The sequence below is a fragment of the Gallinula chloropus genome, assembly GCF_964237585.1.
Source record: "Gallinula chloropus genome assembly, chromosome: 6".
NCBI lineage: Eukaryota > Metazoa > Chordata > Aves > Gruiformes > Rallidae > Gallinula > Gallinula chloropus.
In genome coordinates this window covers 32,516,240-32,543,649 of record NC_140091.1, presented here as the reverse complement: position 1 = coordinate 32,543,649, position 27,410 = coordinate 32,516,240, and the positions used below count along the sequence as shown (strand labels likewise).

General features: G+C 42.1%; 1 protein-coding gene across 1 annotated transcript in view; it reads left to right on the top strand.

Moving 5' to 3' along the window:
* PALMD (palmdelphin) overlaps positions 1-22,505 on the top strand; it is a 28,342-nt gene extending 5,837 nt beyond the window's left edge. The window contains exons 3-8 of the mRNA XM_084266370.1: positions 4,925-5,055; positions 13,974-14,088; positions 14,906-14,939; positions 15,041-15,151; positions 15,862-16,965; positions 21,014-22,505. Coding sequence (XP_084122496.1) covers positions 4,925-5,055; positions 13,974-14,088; positions 14,906-14,939; positions 15,041-15,151; positions 15,862-16,965; positions 21,014-21,057 — 1,539 coding nt within the window. The 3' untranslated portion in view covers positions 21,058-22,505. The remainder of the gene's footprint in view (positions 1-4,924; positions 5,056-13,973; positions 14,089-14,905; positions 14,940-15,040; positions 15,152-15,861; positions 16,966-21,013) is intronic.
* Positions 22,506-27,410: the final 4,905 nt, after the last annotated feature.

The following is a 27,410-nucleotide window of genomic DNA, read 5'->3' as shown; positions in this document are numbered from 1 at the left end:
GCTGCCTGTTTTTATTTGGCTGTAGCCTTTTATCAGCTAGTTTAATGACACTCTGGTAAAATAATTCTGTTTCTCTGTATATTTAATAAAAAAAGCATATACACTGCAAATATTATCCTGACATACAGCCTGGTAAACTCCGGATTATAAAGTCCAAATTACCAAGAAACAAAAAGATCCACCTTGGTAGACACTTGAAGCTGCAGCAATTTCCACCCAACACCTCCATTCATTAAATGTCTATTGCAGTCTGGCAGTACACAGCAATTAGGGAGATGCTTCTAGAAACAAGCAAGACTCTTTAACAGATCTTGCTTGAAAAAGTTTAGCCACTCCTAATTAAAAGGGTATGTAAAATAAATGCAATAGTAGGAGCCTGGCGTGTCTCCTTGAGCAAACGTGGGAGGAGCACATTTCAAACAGACTCCTCTTCAAAACAGGCACCTGATCCCAGGTTTCATCCACCCTCCTCTTTTGTGTCAATCCAAACCCATGAGAAGTTACCATAAACTAGCCCACTGGACCTGGCAAGCCAACGCAGAACTCACCCATACTTAGGTTTGGTTGGAAGGTAGTGATCGTAAGGACAGGTTTGACCAATTTTGTAAAGTCTTACCTAAAACAGGGGAGTATCTTTTCCAAATCCTGTAATTAACCAGCAGTGAACACCTGACAGTTTTCCTCCATCTTCATATATGGTTACATGGAATATTTCATTTTATCTTTCAAGTTTCCACACCTACAATTCCAGAATGACTCTTTTGCCCTTATTTTAAGGAGGACAAGCTGATCCATACTGGACAACCTGCTAATCCTCACTACCGCTGTGTGCCCACAGAGCCATAGGGCAGTTTCCTTACTAACTTAGTACATGCCTTCAGCCAACATTAATAGGCACCATCAAGTTAAAATAAGAAAACAAAAACCCACCTTGCACTTATTCTAGATATTTTCTGGAATTTTACAGAGGCTAAAACACTCTTGGGAAAACATTTCTGAAATGTCCTTCCTTTGGAAGAGAACAGAGGATGTGATTTGTTTGCCCAATCTATGAAAAATCACACAGATATCATCAGAAAAGTTTAAAAAATAAAATCAGTCATATTGCATGAGGCAAATCAATGATCTGTAGAGAAACATTCAACTGGCAAAGAGAGATGAAGCATGTGTTTAAACATGTATGTATGATGTAGAAATGCATACATATTGGTAGCTATTTGGAGCACACAAAATGGAGGCTCCTTTTCCCAACTGAGCACTAGGACAGGCACATAATCTCAGATGCAACATTACTACACAAACAGCCTCCTGAAGACCTAAAAGCCTTTTCCTTTAACGAGCATTTGTGCTGCAGACTAATTCAGGTATTTCCATGGAATCAAACGCCACAAGAACTGGGTACAAAAGTCACTTTAAAACATGTTTAGACTTCCCAGACTTTCAGGTGCTTCTGTAAAATGTATTGAGGGTTCATTTCCCTAGTGAGTCAGGCTGATGCTTCCAGCAGTTATTCGTGGGGAAATCTAGAGCTCCATGACGTACTCAACTCACACCTGTCCCTTAGGAAACCATTGCAGGTTAGTAAATCTCACTGTCACATAGATGTTAGCTGGATATCGCTATCCAGTTCCTCAGTTTGTCCTTCATTCCTATTTATAGCCCTAAGCAAAGGCTTTCTTAGAAGGTTGTTTTGCAGGGGGTTTTAGGGGGTTTACTTTATTTTTGTTTTTAAATGGGAATCACTGCTTTAGCTTTCCAGTGACTTTTTTTGCTGTCCCCATGATAACTTATTGCTAGAATGAGACAGATGAGGCATCACAACAGGTCTTTGTTACCTGGCAGCACCATACTGGAGAAGGAATATTTATTCCCTGCATGTGCACCTCTGTCACCCAAAGTAGAGGACACGCAAGCAAATACAAACACCGGTATGGATACGGCTTCATGGAAATGCAAGGGATAATGAGGGCTACTAGTGAAGGTACAGGGGAAATTCCAACTTCAAGTAATTCTAGATAAACAACAGTTCATTCTTCCTCCTACATAGCATCCTTCTCATGGCAGTACCAAGGGAAAAGACCATACAGAATTCCTTGAAAAGCATAGTCAGCACCAATTTGCACATACTTTACAAGAGCTCTTCTAGTTTAGCTTATTAAGTTTTTGGTTTCTGACATGCCTGAACCCCATTAGCATTGCCTTGTAGGTGCTGGTCACACACCTTCTTATTCCAGCAGTTAAGTGTTGAATTACATCCTCTGTGAAAACCACAGAAGAGATGTATGCCTCCCCCAGCACCCCATACCACCGGCAGGTGAACTGCCATACCACTGGGAGAGCAAGACCCACAAACCCCAAACACCCGTGCCTTCCAGGGAAGGATGAACCTCTCAGTGTCAGTCTAGCCTTGTTAAAGACTACAGGAGAATTATAAACCTGGAGGATGCATACAACTTCATTCACAGGATTTGCAGAACACTGTCACAGCACTCCCAGTGTGGCCGTGAACTTGGAAAAGAAAGCGATTGTTTTCCAACACTGGCCATTCCCAGGGTGTAAGTACCCTCTTCCCTTAAAGCACAGAGCCTAGAGGAAAATGGAAGTGCCTTCAGCTGTAATACATACACAACTTCATGCTGGAGATGCTTTACAGTGGGAGGAAACATTGGACAGCAGAAAGAACCTGAGAGCCCCAGAGCAGCTGCTCCTGCCCTGGCTTGTGCTGACACCTCAGCAGAGCAGCCTTGGAACAGTCTGGTGTTCAAAGGCTGTTTCCTAACTACCCCATGTGTCATTCTTTCAGAAATGGCTAGTTAAGTCACAAAGATTCCATGGCATTTTGTTGGGAGCAGTAGTGAACTATTGCAGGAAAAGGCAAGAACAACACTACTGCATTATGTCTGTATTTAGGGAGTTTGTTTGCTTGGGGCTAACCTCACAGGTAAGCACAGCTTTTGTTGATTTCAATGCCTGCTATCAGTTTCAGAGGGCTACAGTGCCAGCTCCCCTGTAATTCTCACAAAGCATTACAGAATTATTTTAGGAGAGCCATGTTAGACTAATTCAGTTCCAGCCACTTTCCTAGGAGCCTCACTTACTAAATTTTTAACAGCTTGGTTGAAAGGGAATTAATAACTGTGTTCTCTCCAACTTGAGGAAAAACACTATTTTGTGGTCAAAAAAAGTGTTGTAAGGACACCAGACCAAGCAGAACTATTCTGTAAAATCTGCATTTATTTTGTTTGAGCTTAAGACACAACTGCCAGGAAGCACTGCCAGCCAGAGCCAAGATTCAGGAGAGTCTGTAGTTCCTGGGATCCCGTGTTGAGAGAACACTGTTCTGGAGGGCTAAGGCAACTGCAAGCATTGCTCCTATTGGGGGGGGGTGGAGGGGGGGGAGAAGTCGTACTGTGTAGTGCCACAGAATTCCCAGCAAGCCTGTTTTAACCACAGTTCCTACCACATCACGTCTGACAGACATCAAGCAAGTTGAATCTTGAATTTAACTGCAGTCAGGCCCTACATGCATTCTCCATCACCTGAGCCTCATGAATGACTTCATGTAAAGTATACAGTACACAGAACGCTTGAGGAAGCAACAGTTTGAGTGCCTCTGCACACAGGATGCAGGCAGGGATTCCAACAGGCACTGCATGCAGCACTAAGGTTAATGCAGCTCTCACCAGTGCTGGGTACAGCTCTGCCTCACAGCAGCGTGGCCAAAATTCAATTTAATCTTCATCTGCATCTTACAACTAAAAAAAACTATATAGGGAAAACCATAAAAACCTAGCATAGAAATCAGACAGCCTGAAAAACCTAAATTACAAATGGAAAATTCAGTTAATTAAAAACCTTATACACATGCTACTTTTCCCTGTTGAAAGTGTTTTTCTAAGGAGCCCCCAACTCCCAGTTCTTCCCCAAGGCAGCAACTGGATTTATGTTCCTGAGTTAGACTGAAGGGAGTAAAAAGAACATGAGAAAGTTTGCATGGTTTATACCCTCTAGCCTGCAAATATGGACTTAACTCCGTGATCCTTTCATTCCACCAGGAATATTTTAGAGAGCTCTGATGACTTTCAGATGCCACCTTTAATATTGTAAAGCAGCTGTAGGAAGCTATCAGTCCATATAGCCACATCTTCCACAGTTTGAAAACACAACTGGGAGATACACTCATCTGCACACATGCAATGCACCTATTCATACAGCACTACTGTACAGAAAGAACTCCACAGGCACTGAACAGGTCAGGATCTGAACACATAAACCCCAGAATTCATCCACAACAGCAGTTCTAAACATGTAGCAGATCTTCTGAAACACTAACCAGACATCAGCAACTCACACTTCACCTTTTCCATCCCACTCTTAACCCCACACATCCTCACCAGGTGAAACATGAGTTCACTACCACAATTATCACTGCCATAATTACCCAAGTTTCTTGTGACTTCCAGAGAAAGCATTGCATCACTAACTCCCTAGAGATCTCTTCCTCCTATACAACCTTATTTGCAGAAACTTTTCATCTTTTACATCCAGAAATTCCTGCATTGCCATGACCCTAGAAACAAGTCTGTAGTAGGGACACTTTCATGCAACTCTTGCTTTAAGAACAAAGACACCACTGGATCCACTTAGAAATATTCATCAGTTATAAGTAGCAACTGACATCCCCCAGGTGTTTTCTTGGGTGGGCTAACAGAATGGGACATAGCTTTTAATGAGTTTGGGTTAAAGTCAATCTCAAAATCCAAATTTTTTTTAGTATTTCTGTTTCAGAGACACTCACTGTTATCAAGTTGCCTTACACTAGATACAGCACAAGAACGTGGATCACGCCTATGGCATCATCACATAAATGACTGACCAGCCCAACTTTTCAGCCATGCTTACTTGTCTGTATTTTTCCCACCAGAAAAAAGCCTTGCGAGAAAAGTGGCTCTTGGATGGCCTTAGCTCTCTCACCCCAAAGGAGCAAGAAGAAATGCAAAAGCAGAATCAGGAGGACCAACAACGGACTCACGAGCTGGAACAAGACATTTTCAGGTAGGGCAATACCCCTGCCCTTCCCTCCCAGTTAATCATCCCTTCTTAAAAGCCCTGCCTTACTTTGTAAAAGGCTAAAAGGCCAGCAAAGCAATCTTTGTTATATTTCCTGGCCAGCCAAAATTAGAGAATACACAATGCCAGCTTCCATACTATGAATTCTATCCAAGTGAACAATAGATGTCTTGCAAAGTACATGTTTCTCTAAATCCAGACTCCCCTTTCAGGCTATACTCCATAGATGTAAGCCACTCTGTGTGGGTTTCCCCTGAAATAGCAATTGTTAAATCAGAATTTAAAAATAACACCGAATGGCTATAAAAATTCCCCAGTTTCACTAGGTCCTGCACAGCCTTTAATATACAGCTTCTACCAGGACAGTACAAGCTGCCCAGCCCTATTAGTCTTGCTTATTTTCTGTCTTCTATGCTGTATCGTCCTTGATTTATTCTCAGAAACCTTTTATAGCAAAGGCCTTTTTCTACTTTTATTAGAGATATTCCTGCAAGTGTTATTGCCTAGTACCTCCTACCACACATGCCAACTCCTTTATTTACTATAGACACGATTGCAGGCACTTACTAGCTGTTGTGAGCATCTCTCAAATACCTCAGGGCTCTGTACACATACACACATCAGGTCCTTCCCTGAGCCCAGGCATGCTGACTGCTCTTGTTTCTTTAGATTCTGGAAAGTTTCATCATCCCTTTTTTTTTTTTTTTTTTTTGAGGCGTCTTCCTTCATTTCAGTTCAACAGCATCTTCCTCCAAACTCTCTTCTTCCTCCACTGTCCTCCTACACACACCTTTTTGGCAAAGCTGTCACCAAGATTACCTCCTCCAGCTATCTCCCACCCATTCCCTCCTTAGCCCATCTCTCTGACACTCAGGGCAATTCCCTGGGCTGGCAGGCAGCAGCCCAGGGCTGGTTTGCCCTGTAAGACCGATTGCTTGCTTCAAGCGCTTCTCCCAATGCAACAGTCTTTCATGGGCTGCTGGGGAGTTCTTTGCTGCAGTGGTAGGAGGTAGACAGTGTGCTCTAAAAGCATCCCAGCTGGTTGTGATTATGACAACAGGTCATACAACAGTCCCTACAAGGGTCCCTACAACAGAGTGATCACCAGGAAAAAGCCAAGTGGGGAAGGACTGGCTTCGGAGCAACAGGGAAGTTCCACTGAGCACATACAGCCCTTCTGGAAGTTCAGCCCTTCTCCAAGCGCTGTGAGGATAGACTGGGTTTTCAGAGTCCTCTGAGGAAGAGCTGGAGGTTTAGCCAAGATGATCTTTATACCCAGAGAAATATGGTGATGGGAGATCTTTAAAACTACTTCTGTCCTATCCCTGGGAAGATTTGGAATGCAGGATTAGGACTTTAAAAATCTTCCTACACTACTATTTACATTTCAGCAAATAGGGTTAATTATTCACATTATTTAACTACATTTCCACATCTCACAGAACCTCACAGTTTTATAACTACAGTTATAAAGTCTTTTGATACTGTTTTTGTAATTATTGACCTGAAACTGACATCAGCTCAGTGGCCTTAATTTTTATTTCCTCAGAGACCAAAACTGAACAGACAGTGAGCTTTACTTGTCTGAATACAGCCATACAACCTTTGGGCTTTTTAGCATGATTAGAATTTTACTATTACAAATAGTAAAACAGTAATCCAACTGGAGCTTCAAACCTGAAACCCTCCTTTAATTCATGTAGGTCAATTAGCATCAGAGGAAAAATCCCTCTGCTTTAATTCTAGATTGGATCCAAAAGCTGATAAGGCATTATAAATTTTGAAGTTTATCTGAGTTAGAAGCTTCCAGGTCTTTTAAATGATGCTCGTAGGCACTTAAAGGGAAATTTCTGTATGCATTTGTGCTTTAAGGGGGGAGAAATGAAATTGCCAAGCCCATCACGTTCCCAGATTGCTTTCTTAAATCAGAACATGAATCTTGGAGTAACATCTCAGCCCATCTCTGTGTTTTGATACCGACAAGGACTAGAGGCAGCTACACTGTGAATGGGAAGACCTCACATTTAGTGCCACATCCCATCACCAGGAGCACGTGTCACACCAAGCCAGGCAGGGGTTCTTCAGCTCACACACCGGCTGCGTGCCTGAGCCTGTAGCAACCTAACTACAGAAATGCGCCGGCAACATTCCCACTGCAAGGTCTGCCAGAGACTTGGTTAACACTCAGCATGGACAAAAATACCCATTTTAGAATTCCTTTCCCATCTAGGGACAGGTTTGGTTTGGTGTCTTTGGGGTTCTTCCTTTTGTTTTGTTGGGGCTTTTGGGAGGATTCTTTTTTAGAAATTTATATGCCTGCATTTAGGAGAAATCTAAGTATGAATTCTTTCACATTCAGTTAATTATAAGCACAAATAACATTAGTACATCTAGATCACTAATATTCTGACCAAAAACCAGTAATTTAAATGCTGATGCAAATGAAGTTATGTAAATGAACTTGCAACCTGTAAGCACTACAGTAGGGAAAAAAAATCAAATCAGGAAGTGTTTGATTGTAGCAGCTGGTCTTTCTCCTCAGATCAAAAATATTCTTTTCCCAAGAATGAGGCTTTTACTACACTTGATTAACAGAACCTGTGAATAGTTCCTCTTATATTTCTATATGCTGCTCAACCATGGCAGTTTTTTCATGGTGAACTAAGTACTTCCACACCCATTTGGTGTTAAACCAACTCTTCTCGTTTGTGACCCTCTCCTGGGAAGCTCTACCAAATTACTTTCTCCTTACAATGATTCCTACTTCTTGACATACAGCTGAAATACTTCAGATGTATTTGTAGTGAAGTGAATCAGACGAATCACACCAGCATAAAATGAAAAGATGAAGTGACAATGAAAGCACAACACAGAGTGACACGCTGTCTTCACTCTTACGGTAGCAGTATCAGTGATACTCATTTCTAGGCTGCATTATACCTGTACAGAAATGCTCCTCATTACATTCCTGAGGTCCTCTGAATTCAGAGGGCCTAATTCATCATTGCTGAAGTTCTAAAGGCAGTTTAGAGGTTTGTAAGGCCTTGATATCAAGAGAAATATGTTCATTACTGATATGCTTATGCTAATAACAAAACAAATCTACACACCTTAACGTCTTTGGCAACTTTTATCTTGATGATACATCAAGGATACCTGCATACCTGAAATCATGTGGGAAATTCCTTTTGAACTAGGAATTTAAGCATTTATTCACATCAAGCATCTTTTGCTACAAATTACACTTCCAAACATTCCTCAACAGCTCTCTAGTAAAGGCCCCTAGAAAAACATCCAGGTATCATTGTGCTTTGTTTAGTCATACCCAGCCCAGTTACAAACCAGCCAATAGTGACACAGGAACCTAGTTCAGACTTCAACACAAACAAAATCCACTGAAGCACAACACACACACCATGCAGTACTCACACTGTGCTTTTGCACCCAAGCTAACACAAGCTTGCTTAACTACATATATGTGAAGTCATACCTTTAACCTGCCCTGTAAACCAAAGGCTGCTAAACTGATCCTATAGACACTTGTCATGCAGTAGCAGTAAAATACATTAAGAAGCTCAGGGAAATTCTTTCTTCTGATCATCTAATTATTAAACTTCATTTGATTCACATAGATTCTGTCTGATGATTACTCTGCATGGGTTTTATCATCAATTAAAAAATGTGAATCATTGTAAAGACACTTGGAACACCCATAGGCCAGTCTTTGTTTCTTTCTGCTGAGAGGACAATCACAGCTGTAGGTAGATTATTTCCAGTAGTGGCACAGGCCTTTCCATCACCTTCCTAAATGGGACCTCTGTTTCAAAATGTTTTTTACTCAGGAGTCAAACAGAGCTAGCCTATGCCTGCTATCAGTTCAGATTTGAGCATTTTTGATAAAAGGGAGAGTTCCACTCTTTGTACCAGCAACAAAATAGTGAATAGTGAGTGGCCTGAGCCACCTTGCACATACACAGCTGAACGCTCTGGTTACAGACAAAACCAGCATTTCCATTGTCTGCCCTATTCACCCTCTGCATGTTACAAGTTACAGTGAGCACGCCCTTGGTCAGGGTACAAGCTGAATGAAGAATTAGCAACCCCATGTTCTAATGTAATTTTCAGCAAATAGCACTCATTCTTGAGGGAATTAGTTGCTGAACAACATACTTAAACATGCACAAATACCACCACTCAATGGTTTAAATGCGAGCCATGAAGGCAGGCTAAGGCTAGACAGGCTCCAGAGCTGCTAAGGCATTTGACTTACCTCAAAATGTGCAAGGCCTTGCTGAAGTGCCTTTGCCTCTCAGTCCAGTATTCTCCAGGGTGGTATCCTCCTGTCTGCTTTCAGTCTTAAGCCATTTATTTTTCTTCTGGGGTGGCAGCAGTGCCAGCCCCAGCCGATCAGCTGGGGACCTGCAGCAGTCAGGTTTACCCTGTAGAATTTCTTAATTCAGCAACTCTTGTAGCAGAGAAACCTCTGATTTAGTATCTCAGCTTCTAAGGTTCCTTCTTTTATTCACACCTCCATACTTCTTAATTTCCTCTCTCAACTGATTAGCACTACTGAAGGCAAAAAGGACAAATATCCAAAGAACTGATGTAATACAGTAGCTACATCATACTTGTATTTCTCTACAAAACAGAGCAGCATCATTGAGAGGTAGCTTGCTATAATTGCTAATGTAGTTGCTTTCAGGACTAATACAAACTGTGATGTAACTTCACAAAAGAATCATTGATTTAGATGTTTCTAAAGATGTCAACACACCAGAAAGACTCTGGTCTAACTTTTAAACAGCATGGAATAAAAAGGACTTGGATTTCCAACTATACAGATTGCATCTTTTAAAACTTTCTTCTCAACAAATTCCAGTGAGCACACCCACAACATCCTCTGAAAACACACCAGAAAGATCTATGTCTATAAGCAAGTATAAGTGCAAAAGAGACAACAAAGGTCTAAGCGTAAGTCCCAACACGTGGGTATAAGAATTTTTTCCCCAACCCCACTGAGAAGTGAATCAGTCTTCTCAATCACCATATAAAGCAGGGGTTGGCATGGGTGTGAAAGTGTGTATATATATACACACTTAAATAAAATGTTTCTTGATCTCCCAGATATCTACAATTGATTTATTTGAAGAGGTGTTTTTCTGTCTCACTCTCTTCCCTTCTATTTATTTATTTTTAATACCTTTCCAGGATTTATCCTCCTCTTCTTCCATTATGTGTGTTTGGGCATGTTTAGAGTCCAGACTGAAATAAACCCATAGTAAATGTTAATAGCTTCAGTTCATTATGCCTCTGCAGTTTTTAATGATTAGTTTTTCCATTATGAAAATATTACAATCAGTTCTCATGTAAAAATATATTTCAGTGTATTAAACAAATACTGTTCAGAAATATGGCACACGGTCATTGCACTTCCTACTTCTATGACCCTTCAAGAACATTCACCCCCCTAATTATAAAATTTAAGTTTTATCACTACAATCACTATCTTTCAGCAGAGTCCTAAGAGCACCTTGCAGAGCTCAGGTCCAGAGTGTTATCTGCTTTTGAATATTAATTTTTTAGCTTTTATTTTTGTCCTGAATGCATTTTTCTTCACATCTCAGTTCTGAGGTGTGGTATTTCAATATAGAGGATATTCTCACTAACAGAGAGTCCACTCAGCATCCTACTATTGTAGCTCTACAAATCTGAGTTTCAAACAGGGCAACAGCCACAGCATTAATACAGACTCCTCAAGCAGTCACACAGAAGCAGACAAGCCCTGCTTCTCTGCCAGCAGGCATCCAACTTCTCTGGTGTACTTACTTTAGAGGGACAATAGGCTTCCATTATTAACGTTGGCATTGGGGTAAGATTGTGGATCCTTGCATACATTGAAGAGTATGTCAAAACAGAAACCAATTTTTACTCTCAGGGTTATAGGCCATCATTACTCGATTTGTAACTTCAACTCAGATTGCCTAATTGTAACTTTACTCTGAGTAGTCTGGAAAGATCAGTTGTAGTTACCTTAAGTCTACAGTCATAAATTTCTGACATGGATTCAAAAACCAATGGAAGACAGATTTCCCTCTAATATGGAAGATTTTCAAATTTGCTTTTGTTTTTTCTTCTAAGTCAAAAAAAAATCCAACCAACCAACCTTCAAAAAATGATCCTGAAAAGAAAAGGCCAATAAACCAGGGAATAAAGCTATATGACACTCACCTTAACCTAGTTTAAGTCCCACTTCAGCGTTAAATCCAGACTTGATTCTTAATCTTCATGGAAAAGGGTCTTTCCAACCACTACTCCATGAATTTCTCCAATATGAGTCCTTCCCATGGGCTGTAGTTCTTCACAAACTGCTCACGTGCGTGTCCCCCACAGGTTCATAAGTCCTTCCAGAAATCCTGCTCTGTCATGGGCTCCTCTGTCCATGGGACCACAGGTCCTACCAGGAGCCTGCTCCAGCAAGGGCTTCCCATAGGATCAGAGCCTTCCTTCAGGCACCTACCTGCTCTGGTGTGGTGTCCTCCACAGGCTCCCCTCCTTTATTGACCCGGGTGTCTGCAGAGTTGGTCCTTTCACACATTGTCACTCCTCTCTCTGTTCCAATTGTTCTTGACTTTTTTTCTCCCCCGTTAAATGTGTTACCCCAGAGGCACTGATGGACTCAGCCTTGGCCAGCCAGTGGTAGGCCCATCTTTGAGCCAGCTGGCATTAGCTCTCAGACATGGGGGTAGCTTCTGGCATTTTCTCACAGACACCACCCCTGTAGCCAACCTTGCTGCGCAAACCTCATCGTTTTCTCCCCCTCTCACACCTAGAGATTAGACATTTTATCCTGGACCTCTCTGTCTAGAAGCATTTTGTCAAACATCTTAGTGCTAAGAAAATGGAACCTGTAATTAGGAAAAAGATGCCTTAAACACTGTGCTCAGCTTTAACATGCACGACCACATACAAGATATTTAACCTATCACAGAAAAGAGGGGGGAGAGAGCTGTGACTCCTTTCAAATTATGTACAAGCAGATGTCAGTACCCCAAAAGACAATTTTGACTGCTGAACTTCAATCTCCCTTTTACATAAAGTTTTTATTAAGAGACTTGTTAGCAAATCAGCCAAGTCTTAACTGGCAAGATACTTCTTGTTCTCACTGCTAAAACCTGACAGCAGTAAGTCGACTGGTCAACATCCTGCTGCCTTGGACCATACCCAAAGTTAGTATATTTGGTGTTTGTAAGAGGTAGCCTTGAAGTCTTTGTAAAACAAAGCTCTGGCTGATGAGACCTGGCTCAAATCAAGGCTCCTCCTCCAACAGAAAAACCCTTAACGATTGTTTCTTGGCATTGCAAGTGCCACCTCAGAACCTGGTTGCTATTTGCACCTGATGCAACATGTGTCACAGTTACGGGCACTACCCAGTCTTCTCTTGCGAATCCCTTGGCAACCCTTTGTATTGAGCAAACATCCTTCCCAGTTACTTCCTAGGTGTGTAGAACCAGGGTACCTCACCCGACCACTGCTCTGCTGGAAAGGAATGCTTTCCAGAAACAAGATTCCAGCACTTTTCCCAGAGAATCAAGTACACAAAGTGCTGATGAGTGACAGACAGACATATATATGCCTGCTGAAACCCCCAAGAGGAGCCCTTCAAACTTACCAGTATTTTTAAGAACACAGGTACACAAGCTCTGATTGAGTCTATCAGGAATGCCACAGTAACACCCACCTCACATCAGCAATATCTGGCTTTTTAAATCAGAATTTTTTTCCTTCTGCTGCAGAACCAAGCTTCAGGCTGTTAGTCAAGCACTGTTACACCTGCGTTACCAAAGCAAAGAATTTTGAAACCCCAGAACTCACATTCACACATGCAAAACCATTGAGAGTCAGAGTTTAACACACACCCCTTCAGAAAGCACCTTCATCATCCTGGGTGCCTGTGAATTCTTCATTCTAAATCCCAGACAGACTGGAAAACAGAAAAGCTTCAGGCTTTAGCCTCTTGACATCCTCCCACTATGCAGGTTGCTTAGTTTTCAGAATCCACACAATTCTGAGGTTCTCTCTTCATAAAAGCAGCCTGCAAAGCACATAATAGAGCTAGAAATCATAACTATTAAGTTTCATATAAGAAAATAAGTACAAGTAGTACTTGCAAAAGCTATTATTATTTTATCACAAAGTATTACCTGTTGTAGCCCTCAGAAATATGGATGTAGTTTGACTGCCATCGATAGAGGTGGCTCTTCTGGAATCGTAGCACCTAGTTATAGATGAACTAGAACTTTCCTCTACAGGGGATCCTCCTGAATACAGTTTGGCTGCACATATTAAAGTATAGCATATGAGGTGATGTGTTCTATCCCTTTAAGTACTACCAGGCCCAAGAACATTCAGACTTTCCTACAACAAAAGAATTTGTTTCATCACATGTGCAAGTACACAACAAATTAAAGAGACAAAGTCACAACCCTGGTGTCTGTATACTAAATTCCTACAACTTAATTACAAAGTAATCACATTTCTTGAGACCATGTAGGAGAGAAAATTTGCTTAGAGATGGGCATGGCAGCAGCTATATTCCTGATGTATTCCCTTATGTAAGTTCATTTCAGCCACTGTTTGCCAAGTAGACTCAAAAGGAATCTATGGCAAGTAGTGTGGGGGAAAAAAACAAAAACCAAACCAGAAAACCCCACACCCCACAACACCCCCCAACAAAACCAGTACTGCTTCACAGTATGTCCTGATGCACATGAAATTACAAGCTGATCTCATCAGAAATAAATTTGTCAGGGTATGTACGACCAACCCCATGACTGTCCATATTCATAGTTACTGAACCTGCAGTGCTGCTCTCTGCCTGGCATTGAAGTGAATTGTGATTGCAGATTGGAGAAGGAAATTGAGGCTCTGGAGAGAGAGGAAATGGAAGTCTCTGCTAAGGAAGAAGCTATTTTAAAGAAACTTAAGACTGTTGAGAAAACAACAGAAGACATAATAAAGGTCAGTGTCAAATCATTCCAGAAGTTGGATTCATTACTTGTTCATCATAATAACCAGGGAAGGGGGAAATGGCTGGATCCTGTGAACGGTCAGGAGCTTTTCTCTAAAGTGACAATAGTTCTGATACAAGAGGGGTCAAGATGTTGCACTGTTCATGTTACAGGGGTGGAGGTGTAATTGCTATCATTACTCATCTATAGCACATCTTAAAAAAAAAACCAAAACCCAACGCTGCCACCAGCCAGCAACGCTGCATCTCAGCACAAGAGATCTAACAGGACAACATACACTCCTGCAGGTGGTGTGCCCAGCTAGCCAGACTCATGCTTTCCCCTAGGAGATGCTATAGTGAAAAATTACTTAGTATTTTCAATTGCTAGAAAGTCATTTTGATATTTGGAAATCATCTTAACCCATCTCAACAACACAGTGATGAAACTAAACTTCAGGTCTCCAATTATTACAGGCAGACATACTCTAAAGACACACAGGGAGATAAGCACAACTGGAAAGTCAAAGTAGAGCCTTTGAAAATCTCTGAGGCCAAGCAGCTTGGGCCACAGCGTGAGGCTGTGTCACTGATTACCACTGCATAGTGTCCCATCCTCTCATGTGACTTGGAATCATATTGGCAGAAAGAGACCAGAGAAATTTCCCTTTCTCCCTTGCCACGTTCCCACTGAGCATGTTACACTTCCAGCCCCTTCTCAGGATGAAGCCATGCACACAAAAAGCAAAAACTAACTAGACAGCACTTCACCTGATAACCACTTAAAACTGACTAATCACATTTACTGTTGATGTTTCTCTTCCCTAGTCAGTGAAGACCGAAAAAGCAGGAGTTGAAACAGGTAAGTTGAGTTAAAAAAAAAAAAAAGGGGGGGGTTTGAAAAAGGTTGTTGTAGAAGACAGGGAAAGCATACTGAAGGCACTGTGGATCTTCTTTATCCAGAGGCAGCAGACTACATATATGCCAACATACCTGACCTCCCCAAGTGTTTCAAGCCTTCTGCACTGAAAAGCACAGCCCACACTGCCAGCAGCGACGAGGAAAAGAAAAAAGGTACTACTGCTTCTTAGTAACTCCCAAGGGTGTCAACACATGCAAAGAATTCCTATAAATTGGATCAAACACACTTTAAGGGGAGGATAAACAAGGACAAGGCTGTTCTCGTTTCTGCTGTGCTATGTTATCCAAACTGAGAGGTAGGACACTAGTGTCAGGTACTTGACACTGAGGGTACAGATGAAGCATTTTCAACACTGACACTTTGCAGCACTTCATTCCTTCTACCTGGCATAACTTCAAGTAGTTCCCCTCCCTTCATACCGTACATTTCACATTTTCCATCCACACTTGTGCTTACTGGAGAACAGGCAGTAGTCTGGTTACTTCCCAACTACTACAAAGCCTCCCAGCCATTCTGAGTGCCCAACACGCTTCAGTCCTGTGGCACGTTGAGCTCATTCAACTGGTATTGCCCAGCACAACACCCAGGGCCAAGGTCACATCTGGTGTTCTCAGTCTAACAACCATAAGAACAGCCTCTTATTTTTCCTCACAGAAGTAGATCCAAATGAAAGCTTTTCCACTTCATTTTTTCACAGGGGTGGGAGTGTTGAAAAAGAGAATCCAATATATTGGTTATGTATGTGATAATTTCACATATTTGGTAATTCATTCTGATAGTCCTTCTCTATCACTGTCAGAGCCTCTACAATATTTCTTACAGCTCCTGCATTATCAGTTTAAGCACTTGTTTCTTTCAACAGCATTGTTTGCCATGGAAATTAAAGTTGAAAAAGACATGAAGACAGGAGAAAACACAGTGTTATCAACAATTCCTCTTCCCTCAAAAGAGTTTAAAGAGACAGGAGTTAAAGTCTATGATGATGGCAGAAAGTCAATCTATGCAGTGTCTTCAAATGGCAGCACAACACAAAATGGGATGGATGAACTTGCTCCTGTTGAAGTGGAAGACCTGCTACGGCAGGCCACTGAAAAAAATTCCCAGTCTCCCACAGAGTATCACGAGCCTGTGTTTGCAAACAAATTTTGCAGGCCAGCTACTCCTCAGAAAGACAAATTAGTTTCTGGACCAAAACTGGAAGAAGCTCACAGAAGAGAGATGAATGGATTTAGCAATCATCAGACAGACTTCTCCTCCAAAACAGAGCCCTTTATGCAGCAACATAAGGAGAATGGGCTTGATCTTCCAAAGATAATAGGGCCAAAGTCTCCCTTGCCAGTACTTTCCCATTCAGAAAAGAAAGTGCACACTGACCCTGAGAACAGGATGATAAATAATGAAGAAAGAAAAGCTGCACATGAAGAATTAAAGCCTTACCAGAACACAAGAGAAAGACATAATGAGACAAGGCTTTCAAGTCCCGGCCACCTTAATGAAACACCCCCTGCACCTCAAGACGAGGAAGATGTTCAGTACAGCGTTGTCCAAGCTGTCCCATGTTATGTGGATGATTCTGAACCCGTAACAATGATTTTCATGGGTTATCAGCGTGTTGACGATGATGATGATGCAGAAGCAGACCAAAAGCTGTCACGATACGACGGGGTTATCCGTGCAGAATTAGTTATTATTGATGATGATGATGATGAAGATGACAGCAAGTCTGAGAAACCAGCATATCATCCCGTCGGCCACTATAGTCAGGTCTACCAGCCACCAAGCAGGAAAATGACAGAAGCCCCACAGATGAACCCTGGGAGCACTTTGGGCACAAGCCTGAACAGCATCCCCCACAAAAACTCCATCTCCCTGCGAGAACAAGAGGAGCGTTTGAGCTCGCCACTACACCGCGCCCCCCTCCACAGCCAGGTATCTGGAGATGGCACCGAAGACCCCTCACTCACAGGTAACAGAAATGGGAAGTCATGTCACTGCTGTTTGCTCATGTAGCCAACTGATACCACGCTTGTCTGTCAGCAGCTGTTTCACTTTTCTGTCTGGATGGTTTCACGGACTAATGTGGAGTTACTAATCATTTACCTGCTCTTGTTCGTTAACAAACGCCAATCTGCATTTTGGTCCTGTTGAGTTATTTAATCTTCAGCAATGCACAAGTTACCCTACCAAAATTCAGAAGAAATAAACTGTCTCAGAAAAGCCATTTCTGTAACCTGCAGAGGTTAAAAGTGGTTCTCTTCCAAGTGACAATTAGAAGTCCCATTAACGCTACCCCAATTAGCAGACTTAGTTTTCATTTCTACCAGGTAACAAACAGCATTGCTTCCTAACACTGTCTCCTCACTGGAATGTTTTTGTGCCTATCTGCATTCTAACCACTGCCTAGATAATCCAAACTGGTCCTTAAATCAGAAAGGCTGCTTAATAACCAGCTTTACTTTGCATTTTTCTGGAATCAGCTTTGCCAACCTTGCCTTGACAGCATTCATGCAAGTTTTAACAGTTTTTTCTTACCCTGAGTTAAATATTTTGTAGCCTTTAGATTCAAACAAAGCAGTTACCACTATGTGCAGTTAGTCAGTAGTGGTGGGGTTTTTAACACTTTTTATAGTCTATTAATACTCAACATTTCTATTTCTTACTATAAAGTTTTATAATAAAAGGTTGAAAGAACAATAGCAAGATGCTCCAGAAACAGAAAGCTCTTCCTTACTTTAACACATACAATTAAACTATACTTGAGTATGTTTACAGAGCAACAGATTTCAGACAGAAGTCACATTCTGCTTCAAGGAAAGAACACTGTGCATGAGTAACAGGAAGATTTGGGGTCCTGATCCCAGATTCTCTCCTAGCTCCTCTTCCAGGCCATATTCCAAATATTTTTGCTATTTGGCAGCAAAAGGATAAGTTTGGGCCCTGCCTAAGGCTGCATTGGCAGCCCAGCCACAGGTAAAGGCAGGAGAGAGGGCAGTTACTGGATCACAAACGGAGTTTCAGGTAGTTTTGCATCAGTATCAAGCTCAAGCAGCCACACACACTACAGCCTGAAACACGCCAGCAGTGCTGCCCAGCCTTTGTGATCTGTGAGGCCACCTCATTTTCTATCCCTTGAGAGGATCTTCGCATCTCTCAATCACCACTCCTGCCATCTGTGCAGACCCATGTCCTCTAGGACAACAGGATGCTGCCAGCAACTGAAGGCAGAAGTAGCTGGTACAGGCATGAAAAAACCCACTCCAGCAACTGATGAAGCCCATTACGTTTTAGGGATAGTCCCTTAATTCCCCCATCACACATGAAGGGCTTATAATGGAGAAGCAACACTCACCCACCCACCAGCTGGTGGGTACTGAAACAACTTATTTATCCTACAGACCACTGCATGGCCACTGCCACACAGAGCCTTGGGAAGAGGTTTCCAAAGCTGGCACTACCTTTGGGTGGGCCACAGGCAGGCCAGGACATGTTAGCTAAGTACTGCTGCCTGTAACAGCCTCTGCTTATTTTTGTCTCCTGGAAGTAGCATCTGAACACTTCTTAAGTGCCCTGAACAACATGAGTTCTCCTGAGCTCTCTCTCCATTCAGGTTAGTGGAAAATGAACACTGACTGTCAGAGAAGGGGGATAAGTACAACTGGCAAAGACATTTGAGAATCTGTTCTGTTTGCCTGTGTTTAACTGTACCCATTTATCTACAAGCATTCTACCAGGCAGAAAATAGTCAGGGGAAAAAAATGGTCCCAATTGAATTAAAAGCAGTTTAGCAACTGCCTCAAATTCCCCCCAGTCAGCACTGCCTCCAAGAGAGGGTCTCAAGCTCCCAGCAGAATTTAGAACTAAGCCACATTCCTCTTCTCTCCTCCACTTCTTTATTGCCACTCCCTGGGACATTTTGATCAGTGGAAAAAGCCAGGAAGTGACTCAGTTTTTCCCAAGCAGTCCTGCAATCCTACTGTGACTTCTAAAAAGGAAACAAAACCAGGAAAGCCTCTTAAATCTAGAACAATGTATTACAGGGAGCTATGTCTTAGGGAAATAAACTGTTTTCAAAGCAGCCACTGATGCCCAGCCTAGCAGGTTCACCCTAAATACCACCAGTAAAGAGAGGGGAGTCAAAGCTGTTTGGGATCTCATCATTCATTACTGAAACAACAAACAGTACAACAGAAAACACACTCCCCTGAAACAAAAGCTTTGGGAGGCAACTGCAGCACTTGAACATTAAATAGGCACAAAGGACTCGGAAAAAAGAATGGAAAACAAGGAAGCACAGGACAGACCAAGGAGACCTTCCCTTACACAACAACCTAGCTTTGGGAAAGAAATTAACCTTCAGAGCAAGTTTCTGAAAGAGTTAGCAGTGGCCAAGAATAACCAGGAGGCAGATAAATTGTTCCACGTGCCCAATCTGTATAGAGAAACACCAGATTATATTAGGAACTTTCAGCATGCCCCCAGGCTCACAGAAACACAGGACATACTTCTTTCCATAGAGGAACAATTTCCCTTTCCCCATGACCTTCATGGGGGCCCAATACCTCCAAATATGTGCCCTCAGAAAAAGCCATGGAGAAAGAAGGATGACAATGCTGTAATTAGGACAACAGTGTTTCACATTATTAGAGCTTATTTTCCTCTTTAAAATTCAATACTCATTAAGGAAATCTAAAAATCTAAGAAGTCTTTGGGGGGAGCAAAGGCTAGACATGGAGGAATGAACAAGGTAACAAAAAACAGAAGCTGAATAGGCAGTAAAACCTACTCAGTGTGGAACAGGGCCTCATGGGACATGAGGGCCCAAGGCTTTTAGCAGGTAGCTAGCCCAGGTGAGCTAATTTTTCCCTTGCCACTGGATGCTGAGAGACCTTCAAAAAGCCTAACAGAGACTGAGATCCGTTTGCACTGAAGTAACATACAACTTTTTACAGAAAGATTCATGCCTATCATCTGTTTCTGTAACACACAGAGCCAGATAAAACCATGATATTGGCTATAAGAAAGCATCACATTGTCCTCTTAAACCACAACCAGGACTTGCATCCTTCGGAATTCCTTGGTCTACAAAGAGTACAGAGGGCCTTTGTGAAACCTAAGCTAAACATCAATGGCCCTATGACATGAAGTTACACTCAGATGCTTCTGATTTGCAACAACTTCAGCATTCAAAACATAACTCACATCGGCCATCTGCTGACACGCATAAAGCCAGCAAACAGCTGCCTTGACCCCCATCTCTCAGTAGACACACACATGCAGGATGAAGGAATGAGACAAGCTATTTTTGGTGACTCCTCAAACAGGTCAGAGAGCTGGAGGTTATTCCCACTGTGTTCTCAGATCAGCTACACGCCGGGGGGAAAGCTCTTACATGTCAAACAGCAGCATTATATTGCTGTTCTAAAAATAACCTTAACATTTAATCACCTGCCCTGCGCTGCCACGTTCACACTAACCCACTCTCTACCCAGTTACAGACAATAGCCATACTGATGTTTACACAGACAGAGCCTCAAGGCAGGAATCTGACTAACTCCCACTGACTCACTACAGCAGGAAGAGAAGAAAGTTTTCTGTGAACATCAACACAAAAGAAGTGCTTCCAAACAGTTACAGCTCCCACTGTGGAGTTCAGTTTAGACAAAGAGTTGGTTTAATTATTCATGCATCCTTTTAATCTGTCAGTATCTAGTCAGGGACAACACCATCTGTCTGCAACGCCTTGGTGAAGGTAACAGAAACCAAACAGAAGAGAGTTGTGCTAATTGTCAAGTAGTGATAATGAAGCAATGTCTTAGTATACTTGCTCTATTGCAAAAGTACCAGAACTAATGCCTTCTACTGATTTCTTTCTATAACACTAAAACAATGCTTATTCTGCTGGATTAACCACCGGAGGTACGTGTATTCCTGATTTTCCTAAATAAAGAGATTTAGCAACAGAAATAGAAAGTTAGTCTTACAGCACAATGGATTTCTCTGTTTTCTTCTTTCAGCTCTGAGGATGAGAATGGCAAAGCTGGGGAAAAAGGTGATTTAACAGCTGTAATGACATGGAAGTAAAATTTACTACTCAAAGCAGAATAAAGTTAAGAAGAATTTCAACACACCTTTTTGGATCATGCTTGCTTTACTCCTGTTTTATGCATCTGGGTCATTTTGCCCTCTGCATAACCCAATGGATTTTAACAGACTTTCAGATTTGACCAACTGTCACAAACACACACAAATGGCATCCTGGATTTTGCTGAAAGTAGCAGAAAGTTACTTAAGGCCATAAATGCAGTGTATATCCAAGTACAAAGACATGTGCGTGCCTGTTCCCACCATCAGGAACACAGTGTTGCCATATACACTCAGCAGATAAACACCCATCTCCACAGAACTCCCCAGGACATTGTTTGACTTCAAAGTGTGCCAATCTACTTGATCTGGATTGCAAACACCGTCCCAGCATTTCCCTGGTAAAAGCACTGGTTAATAACAAGCTGAACATGAGAGATGGGAGCCAAAACCTAAAGCATTCCTTTTCACATAACAGCAAAACAAACTGAAAATACTAAGTTCAGTATTTAAATATTTAGCCACCTTCTAGAGTCTCACAGTCCCCCAACCTTCTATTTCACATATGACAGTATAGCCATTCTCAGACCCTGCTCCCTTCCCCATGCTACATACATGCTGTCCTCCTGTCACCTCACAGACCAAACCTGTGCATAACACCATGAACAGCCTGACCTCCCAAGGATGGTTTCACCTCCTAGCTTGCTGTAGAAAGCTCTGGTTTTCCAGGAATCTCCTTGCCAGACAGGCAGTACCTATCCATCAAAAAAAACAAGCCCAAAGCAATACTGACTGGTATGCTGGTTTCAGCTGGCTGGGGAAGCTAAACCTAGCACCAGCCTCCCATCAGAAATACTGCCTTGCCTGTCCTGCAGCCAAAGATCTGTTACAGGTGCAGCCACTGCTGGGCACAGCTCTGCAGCAAGGTCCAGTGCTCCCACCAAGGAGCCAGTAATTCTCTCCACATAAGGGGGAGGGTAAGGGCCCCTAAGCAGCAACAAAGTACAACTATACCTAGAAATATCACACACCAATCAGATGTTTCCAGTACATAGTTCCTGGAGGAGGAAGTGCCTTATAGCACTACATCCTTATATTCACACCAGTGCAATAGCTTTATTCTGTTAGGTCATACTGGTTTGATAAAGCTTAGGTTGTGTTACTCTAGTAGAGCTGACTCAGATCAGGCACCAGCAAAAGAACACCATAACTTTCTTGCTGGTCTGCCTCATCTCAAAGCAGGAGAATGAAGTTGCTACCTCATAATGAGGCATGATGGTAGTGATCAGCTGACTTGTAGCCTCTCAACACTTGGTGTTTCCCAGGCTGAAGTAGGTAATCATCTCAAATTTTAGGACCTGTCAGAGACCAGTACCTGGAGAGTGGACTAACAGATAAAAACAAATAAATTTATATTATACTTTCTCTCTGTCTATCCTGAGTTATTTGCTTTGGGATTTTTTTATAGTGGTTTTTTTCCTTTTTGTTTCATCTGTTCTTTTTTTTCCTGAGAGTAGCAGAGGGAGTTACTTGCAATTTGTTAAAAATATGTTTTATTTGACATCTTCTCAAAAGTTCTAAACAGGATAGGCCAAGAAGTGGGAGAGTAGGAGCGCACTACGTAGTCACAAGTAGTTTGTGTAACAGCAACAGATTGCTATGGCCACTCATCCCTCATTCCCCCCAACAATCTGTGCTATCAAACAATTTGGAACAGTAAGAAAAAAATCATGCTGCCAAGATAACATTATTCAAAGCAGTTTAAAATAAAGAAGACTGAAAAGATACTCCAAAATGGTGAACATATAGTAAGTCCACAGGTAAGCATCACTAAAAATACAAGAAAATTAATGGTAAAAGAGCCACAACATAACAAAGCAACAACTAACAATACACAGCACAAGGCACAGCTGTTAAATTAGTTAGAGACCTCCTGGGTAGGAAGCAGAACACCCTGGCATTATTTTAGCCAGTCCTCCAAAACCAGCAACCCATGCTCAGAAGCCATGAACGAGAAGAGAGCTTTAGGGCTCACTAGGGAACACCAGAAGAACAAATGAACACGCAACTGTGTCAGAGCACTTCACATTCACAACTTCAGTAGAGTTGGGTCAGCCCATCTCTGAAGAGACCAATAGAGAAGGGTAATGAAGACTATCAGAAGTGTGTAATAGCTAAAGACACAAGAGAGACAGTAAGGCACAGACATGAGAAGCCCAGAGAACTGTGATAAAGGAAGGTAAAAACAAGACACAGATCATTAAGCAGTGATAACAGGCACAGGCTTAAAGCAAAACCAACCAGCACTTTCTCACAGTGACTGAATAAATGGGAGAGCAAAAGCATGAACAGATTCAATTAACTGCAAACTTCATAGATAAAATCCAACCACTATAGAAGTTCATGATCCAGCTGCAGGTTTAGCTTAGGACATCCTTGCACATATTCTGACAAGAGGCAAGAAAATCTTATCAGGAAGAGAAAATAGCACTGCTATACTTCTTGCTCTAAGCACTCATTGCTACCATGTCTGAAGACAGCTCTTGGCTCAGGATATTTCTGCTTGGCCATGTGGCAATTCTGATGTCACATACGTGAAAGCTGTTTGGTTTGTGCCAGATGAACCTGAACTACACACACTGCCTATGTAGCAGCATAGATACCAAATCCTTAATTCAAAGGAGATGAACAAAATGGAGCACTGAAAAGAAAGCTGTGTGCTTCTGGGAAGCTGGGATGTTCATCATCTAAGTGCTGCAACCCCAGAGCCTTCCCACATCCCATATCACAAAGAACAGAATTACAAGGCAGCAAATGATCTTTTTCAGACATCGCACAAAAATTCCAATTCATCATTAAAGACAAACAATTTCTAAGGTCCAGCACAGTGTCTCTGAAAGAAAACCAAAGCTGGAGTCTTCCTTAGTGCAGTATCACTTGTCCAGGATGATCATCATAGATGTGTGATGCAGATGTCCAACTCTTGTGGTTTGCAATAGGTAAAGTCACTTTCAACAGCTCAAGGAAGAGCAACAGAAGCCATACAGCACTTGAATTAGCTCACGTATGAGCTAAAAATAGATGGTACCAAGTGAGTTCTGAAGGACTTGTCCTGTGCTGGTTCTTCTGTGCCACTCCCTCAGGTAAGTGAATGCAACAGCTCCTCCCTTCACACAGACCCCTTGGAGAGCCTGGAACCAGACTTACATGAGCAAAGAATGTTTCATAATTACTACCATATCATCCCTCTTAGACTCCAGGTGACTAGAACAACAGCTGTCTTGCTTCAGAAGGTCTAAAAATCATTAAGATTCTAACTTCTGCATCAAAACACAAGAGACCAGTTTTTCCTCAATGATTTCCTCAATGATTTCCAAACCTCAGCTGTTTGGAAAGGCACACACCCACACAGGGAACAGTTTACACACATGACAAAAGGAAACAACTTCAACTGTTCCTGCAAAAGCTTAAGCACAGACATCAAGTAAAGACCCGTTTCATAACGTCTCTCTGTAAGAACCGGCTTGGAGTTTAGAGACCGAGCTCCTCAATAAAGCTTGAGAATTCTTCCGATGTGGCTCATCGCGGAGCACTTGTGGTTTGGGCATCTTTCACACGCCTCCTCCTGCCGCTGAGACGGAAGGGAAGCGTGACAAGGCCGCTGTTACCTGAGCAAGAGCGCCACGCAGCGTTACGACGCCAACAGCAGGCGGGAGTCTCGGCCTTTCAGAGCCGGGCAGAGGGACAACGCGGGCGCTGCCGCCGAAGCCCCCTCTGCTTGTGACCGTAGACAAACAGAAAACAGCGCAGCACTCGGCGTTAGGAAGCGCAGCCAAGCCCACGTCCTCCCGCTTCACGCTGCAGCCTGCCGTCAGCCAGCACAGCCGGTTGTGTCCAGGAAAGCGAAGTGGCAGCGAACTCCAGTGCCTCTGGGCTGTTTGCATCAGCCTTCAGTCGATGTGGAACTACAAATCACCTTCCTGTGCCAGTGAGGAGTGGATGAATGGGATTTAGAGGCTGCATGTAACTGGACAGTGAGCTGCTGGCTGTGGACTGATGAGAAGTTTCCACTGGACTCAGAGAACCCTCCCTACTTGACTCGCCCAGAAGAACCCAAGAAATACACCAGCACTGATTAGTTACCACAATTTAATCTGAGAGTAAAAGACAACACCAAAACCTTCTTGATCTCTTCCTATGAAGAGGTTTTCTTGACTTTAGTGGGATTCATTCAGGAAGCAGAGCATGGAAATTGACTTTAAAAAATAGTGTGTAGAAGAAAAACATATTCACAGCAGCCACCACTGACTGTCTATCACCTATTTTCTTGCTGATATCAACCACTTCTGTAGACTTTTTTCCTCCAAAGGAGCATACCAGAAGTTTTACAAGTCACTAGAATACAATGACACATTGCTTCCTCTTAACAGTCACACAGGAGGCAGGCACGAACAAACACTGCACAAAATTAACGAGCTTTTCCATTAAATAAGTCATTATACAGCACATAAAGCCCCACATAAAGAGCCACACAAGAGTACAAACACTGCAAAGGAACAAGTTATCCCAAAAAGCAACTGATAATTTTGCCAATTTTAAAATTCTATTACACATGGAACGAGAATAATTTGTTTTCTTCTTCTTGAGGAAAGAAACACTACAGTACAAAGAAAAACCACTCTAATATTCAGTTTCAATAAGAGTTTCTCCAGGAAATCTTTAGATACTTTTAATTTATAAAACCACCTCTACAAAGAAATCAATCCATTTCCATTAATCCAAAGACTAATCTTTCCCAGTTTCTATTTGATAGTGTTTTCACCTTATTAAAAGGGATGAAAACTTTAAGATATTTAGATCTGTGTTTTAAAAACCCTGTGTTCATTGTCACAAGCAAATGAAACAACACACAGTACAGCTATTGTATTATAGCAAGAACCCAAGATTGACTTTAATTTTTTAAAAAAAATCAATTGTGCCTAGGCTGAAGAGATTTTTCTTCTTTGAGCTCACAGTACACTGAGTCCCCCAAAACTTCAGCATGAGACAGGCCTGTGATCTCCAGGCTTTTGAAGTCAGAGTTCTCTTAAAACCCCAAACACCCACACAATTCGCCAGATACTTCTTGCCCTTCAGCCCACATTTTGACATATTTCTTTAGAGTCCCCCTTTCCCAAACTGCTCATGACTTTTCCAACTTCCAAAAAGAAGGGGAATGATTCAACTTGCACTCACTTGCAGCCTGACACTGCTGCTGCTGAAGGGATTAATCCCAACTCTATAAATGCCCTTAAACTGGTTACTTTACCTGCCAAAAGAAGATCACTCACTGCAAACTTGTAGCTTTCTGACTATGACTTGTCCTGCAACAGGTGGCACCGTGGATTTGAGGAAATGGAGGAAGAGACAAAAATAGATAGCTTTAGTAAATGGAGAGAACCAATACCTGACACACACAGAGAAGTATTTTAGAGCTGGCCATCAGGTTGTAGGGACATTGCTGTGTTACTATTCTAACTGATGCTCTAACTTCTTTATTCCCATGTATCTTAGCAGCCCTGGGCCAAAAGCATATTTTGACGTGTTACAAGTAAAAATCAAAACTTCCCAGTATCAGAAATGAAGTAGTGTGGAAGCCAACTGTTCAGAGCTGCAAAAACAAAACAAACAGAAAAGCAAAGCACTGTACTTCAAACCATGAACCAAAACAGTTAAACAATATAGTCTCTTTCCATCCCCTGTATCTAGTTTATATATTTAGATAAATCTTTTGACTAAAATATAATTTCCCTCCCATATTGTTACAGAGACAGTTGTGTCTCTTAGGTATGCCACTGCAAGGACTCTCACTTCACTTCAACAGGAGCTGCTTTTCCTGAAGTCAAACCAACTCCTCATGCACGTTTCACTCGATAGTGTGAGTACAACTGCAACATTCCTGAGGAAATCTTTTCACTTCCATTTAAACATCAGGTGGCATGAATCTATCTTATTCAGACAGAACAGTAATTCAGAAGCACAACCAAAGACAGGAAAACATGGAAATCCATACACACAGATACGTTCTTCCTGGTTGAGTTTTGGAGAAGCACGCCTGGCTTTAAAGCACTTCAGTTGCAAACACGCTTTCTCTTTATGGCTTGCAAGCACTGAGGGGAATGGGACAGAACAGTGCTTTGAATGAGACAAATGGTGGTTTTACAGGAGGACTGAAGTTCACACTCATATACTAAGTAAAAGGATTGCTCTTAGACCAGAGAGAATGTGTGTTGCATTTAGCTCGTGCATCAACCTACATTTGTGACAATTTTTCACTACTGTTTTAGGGCT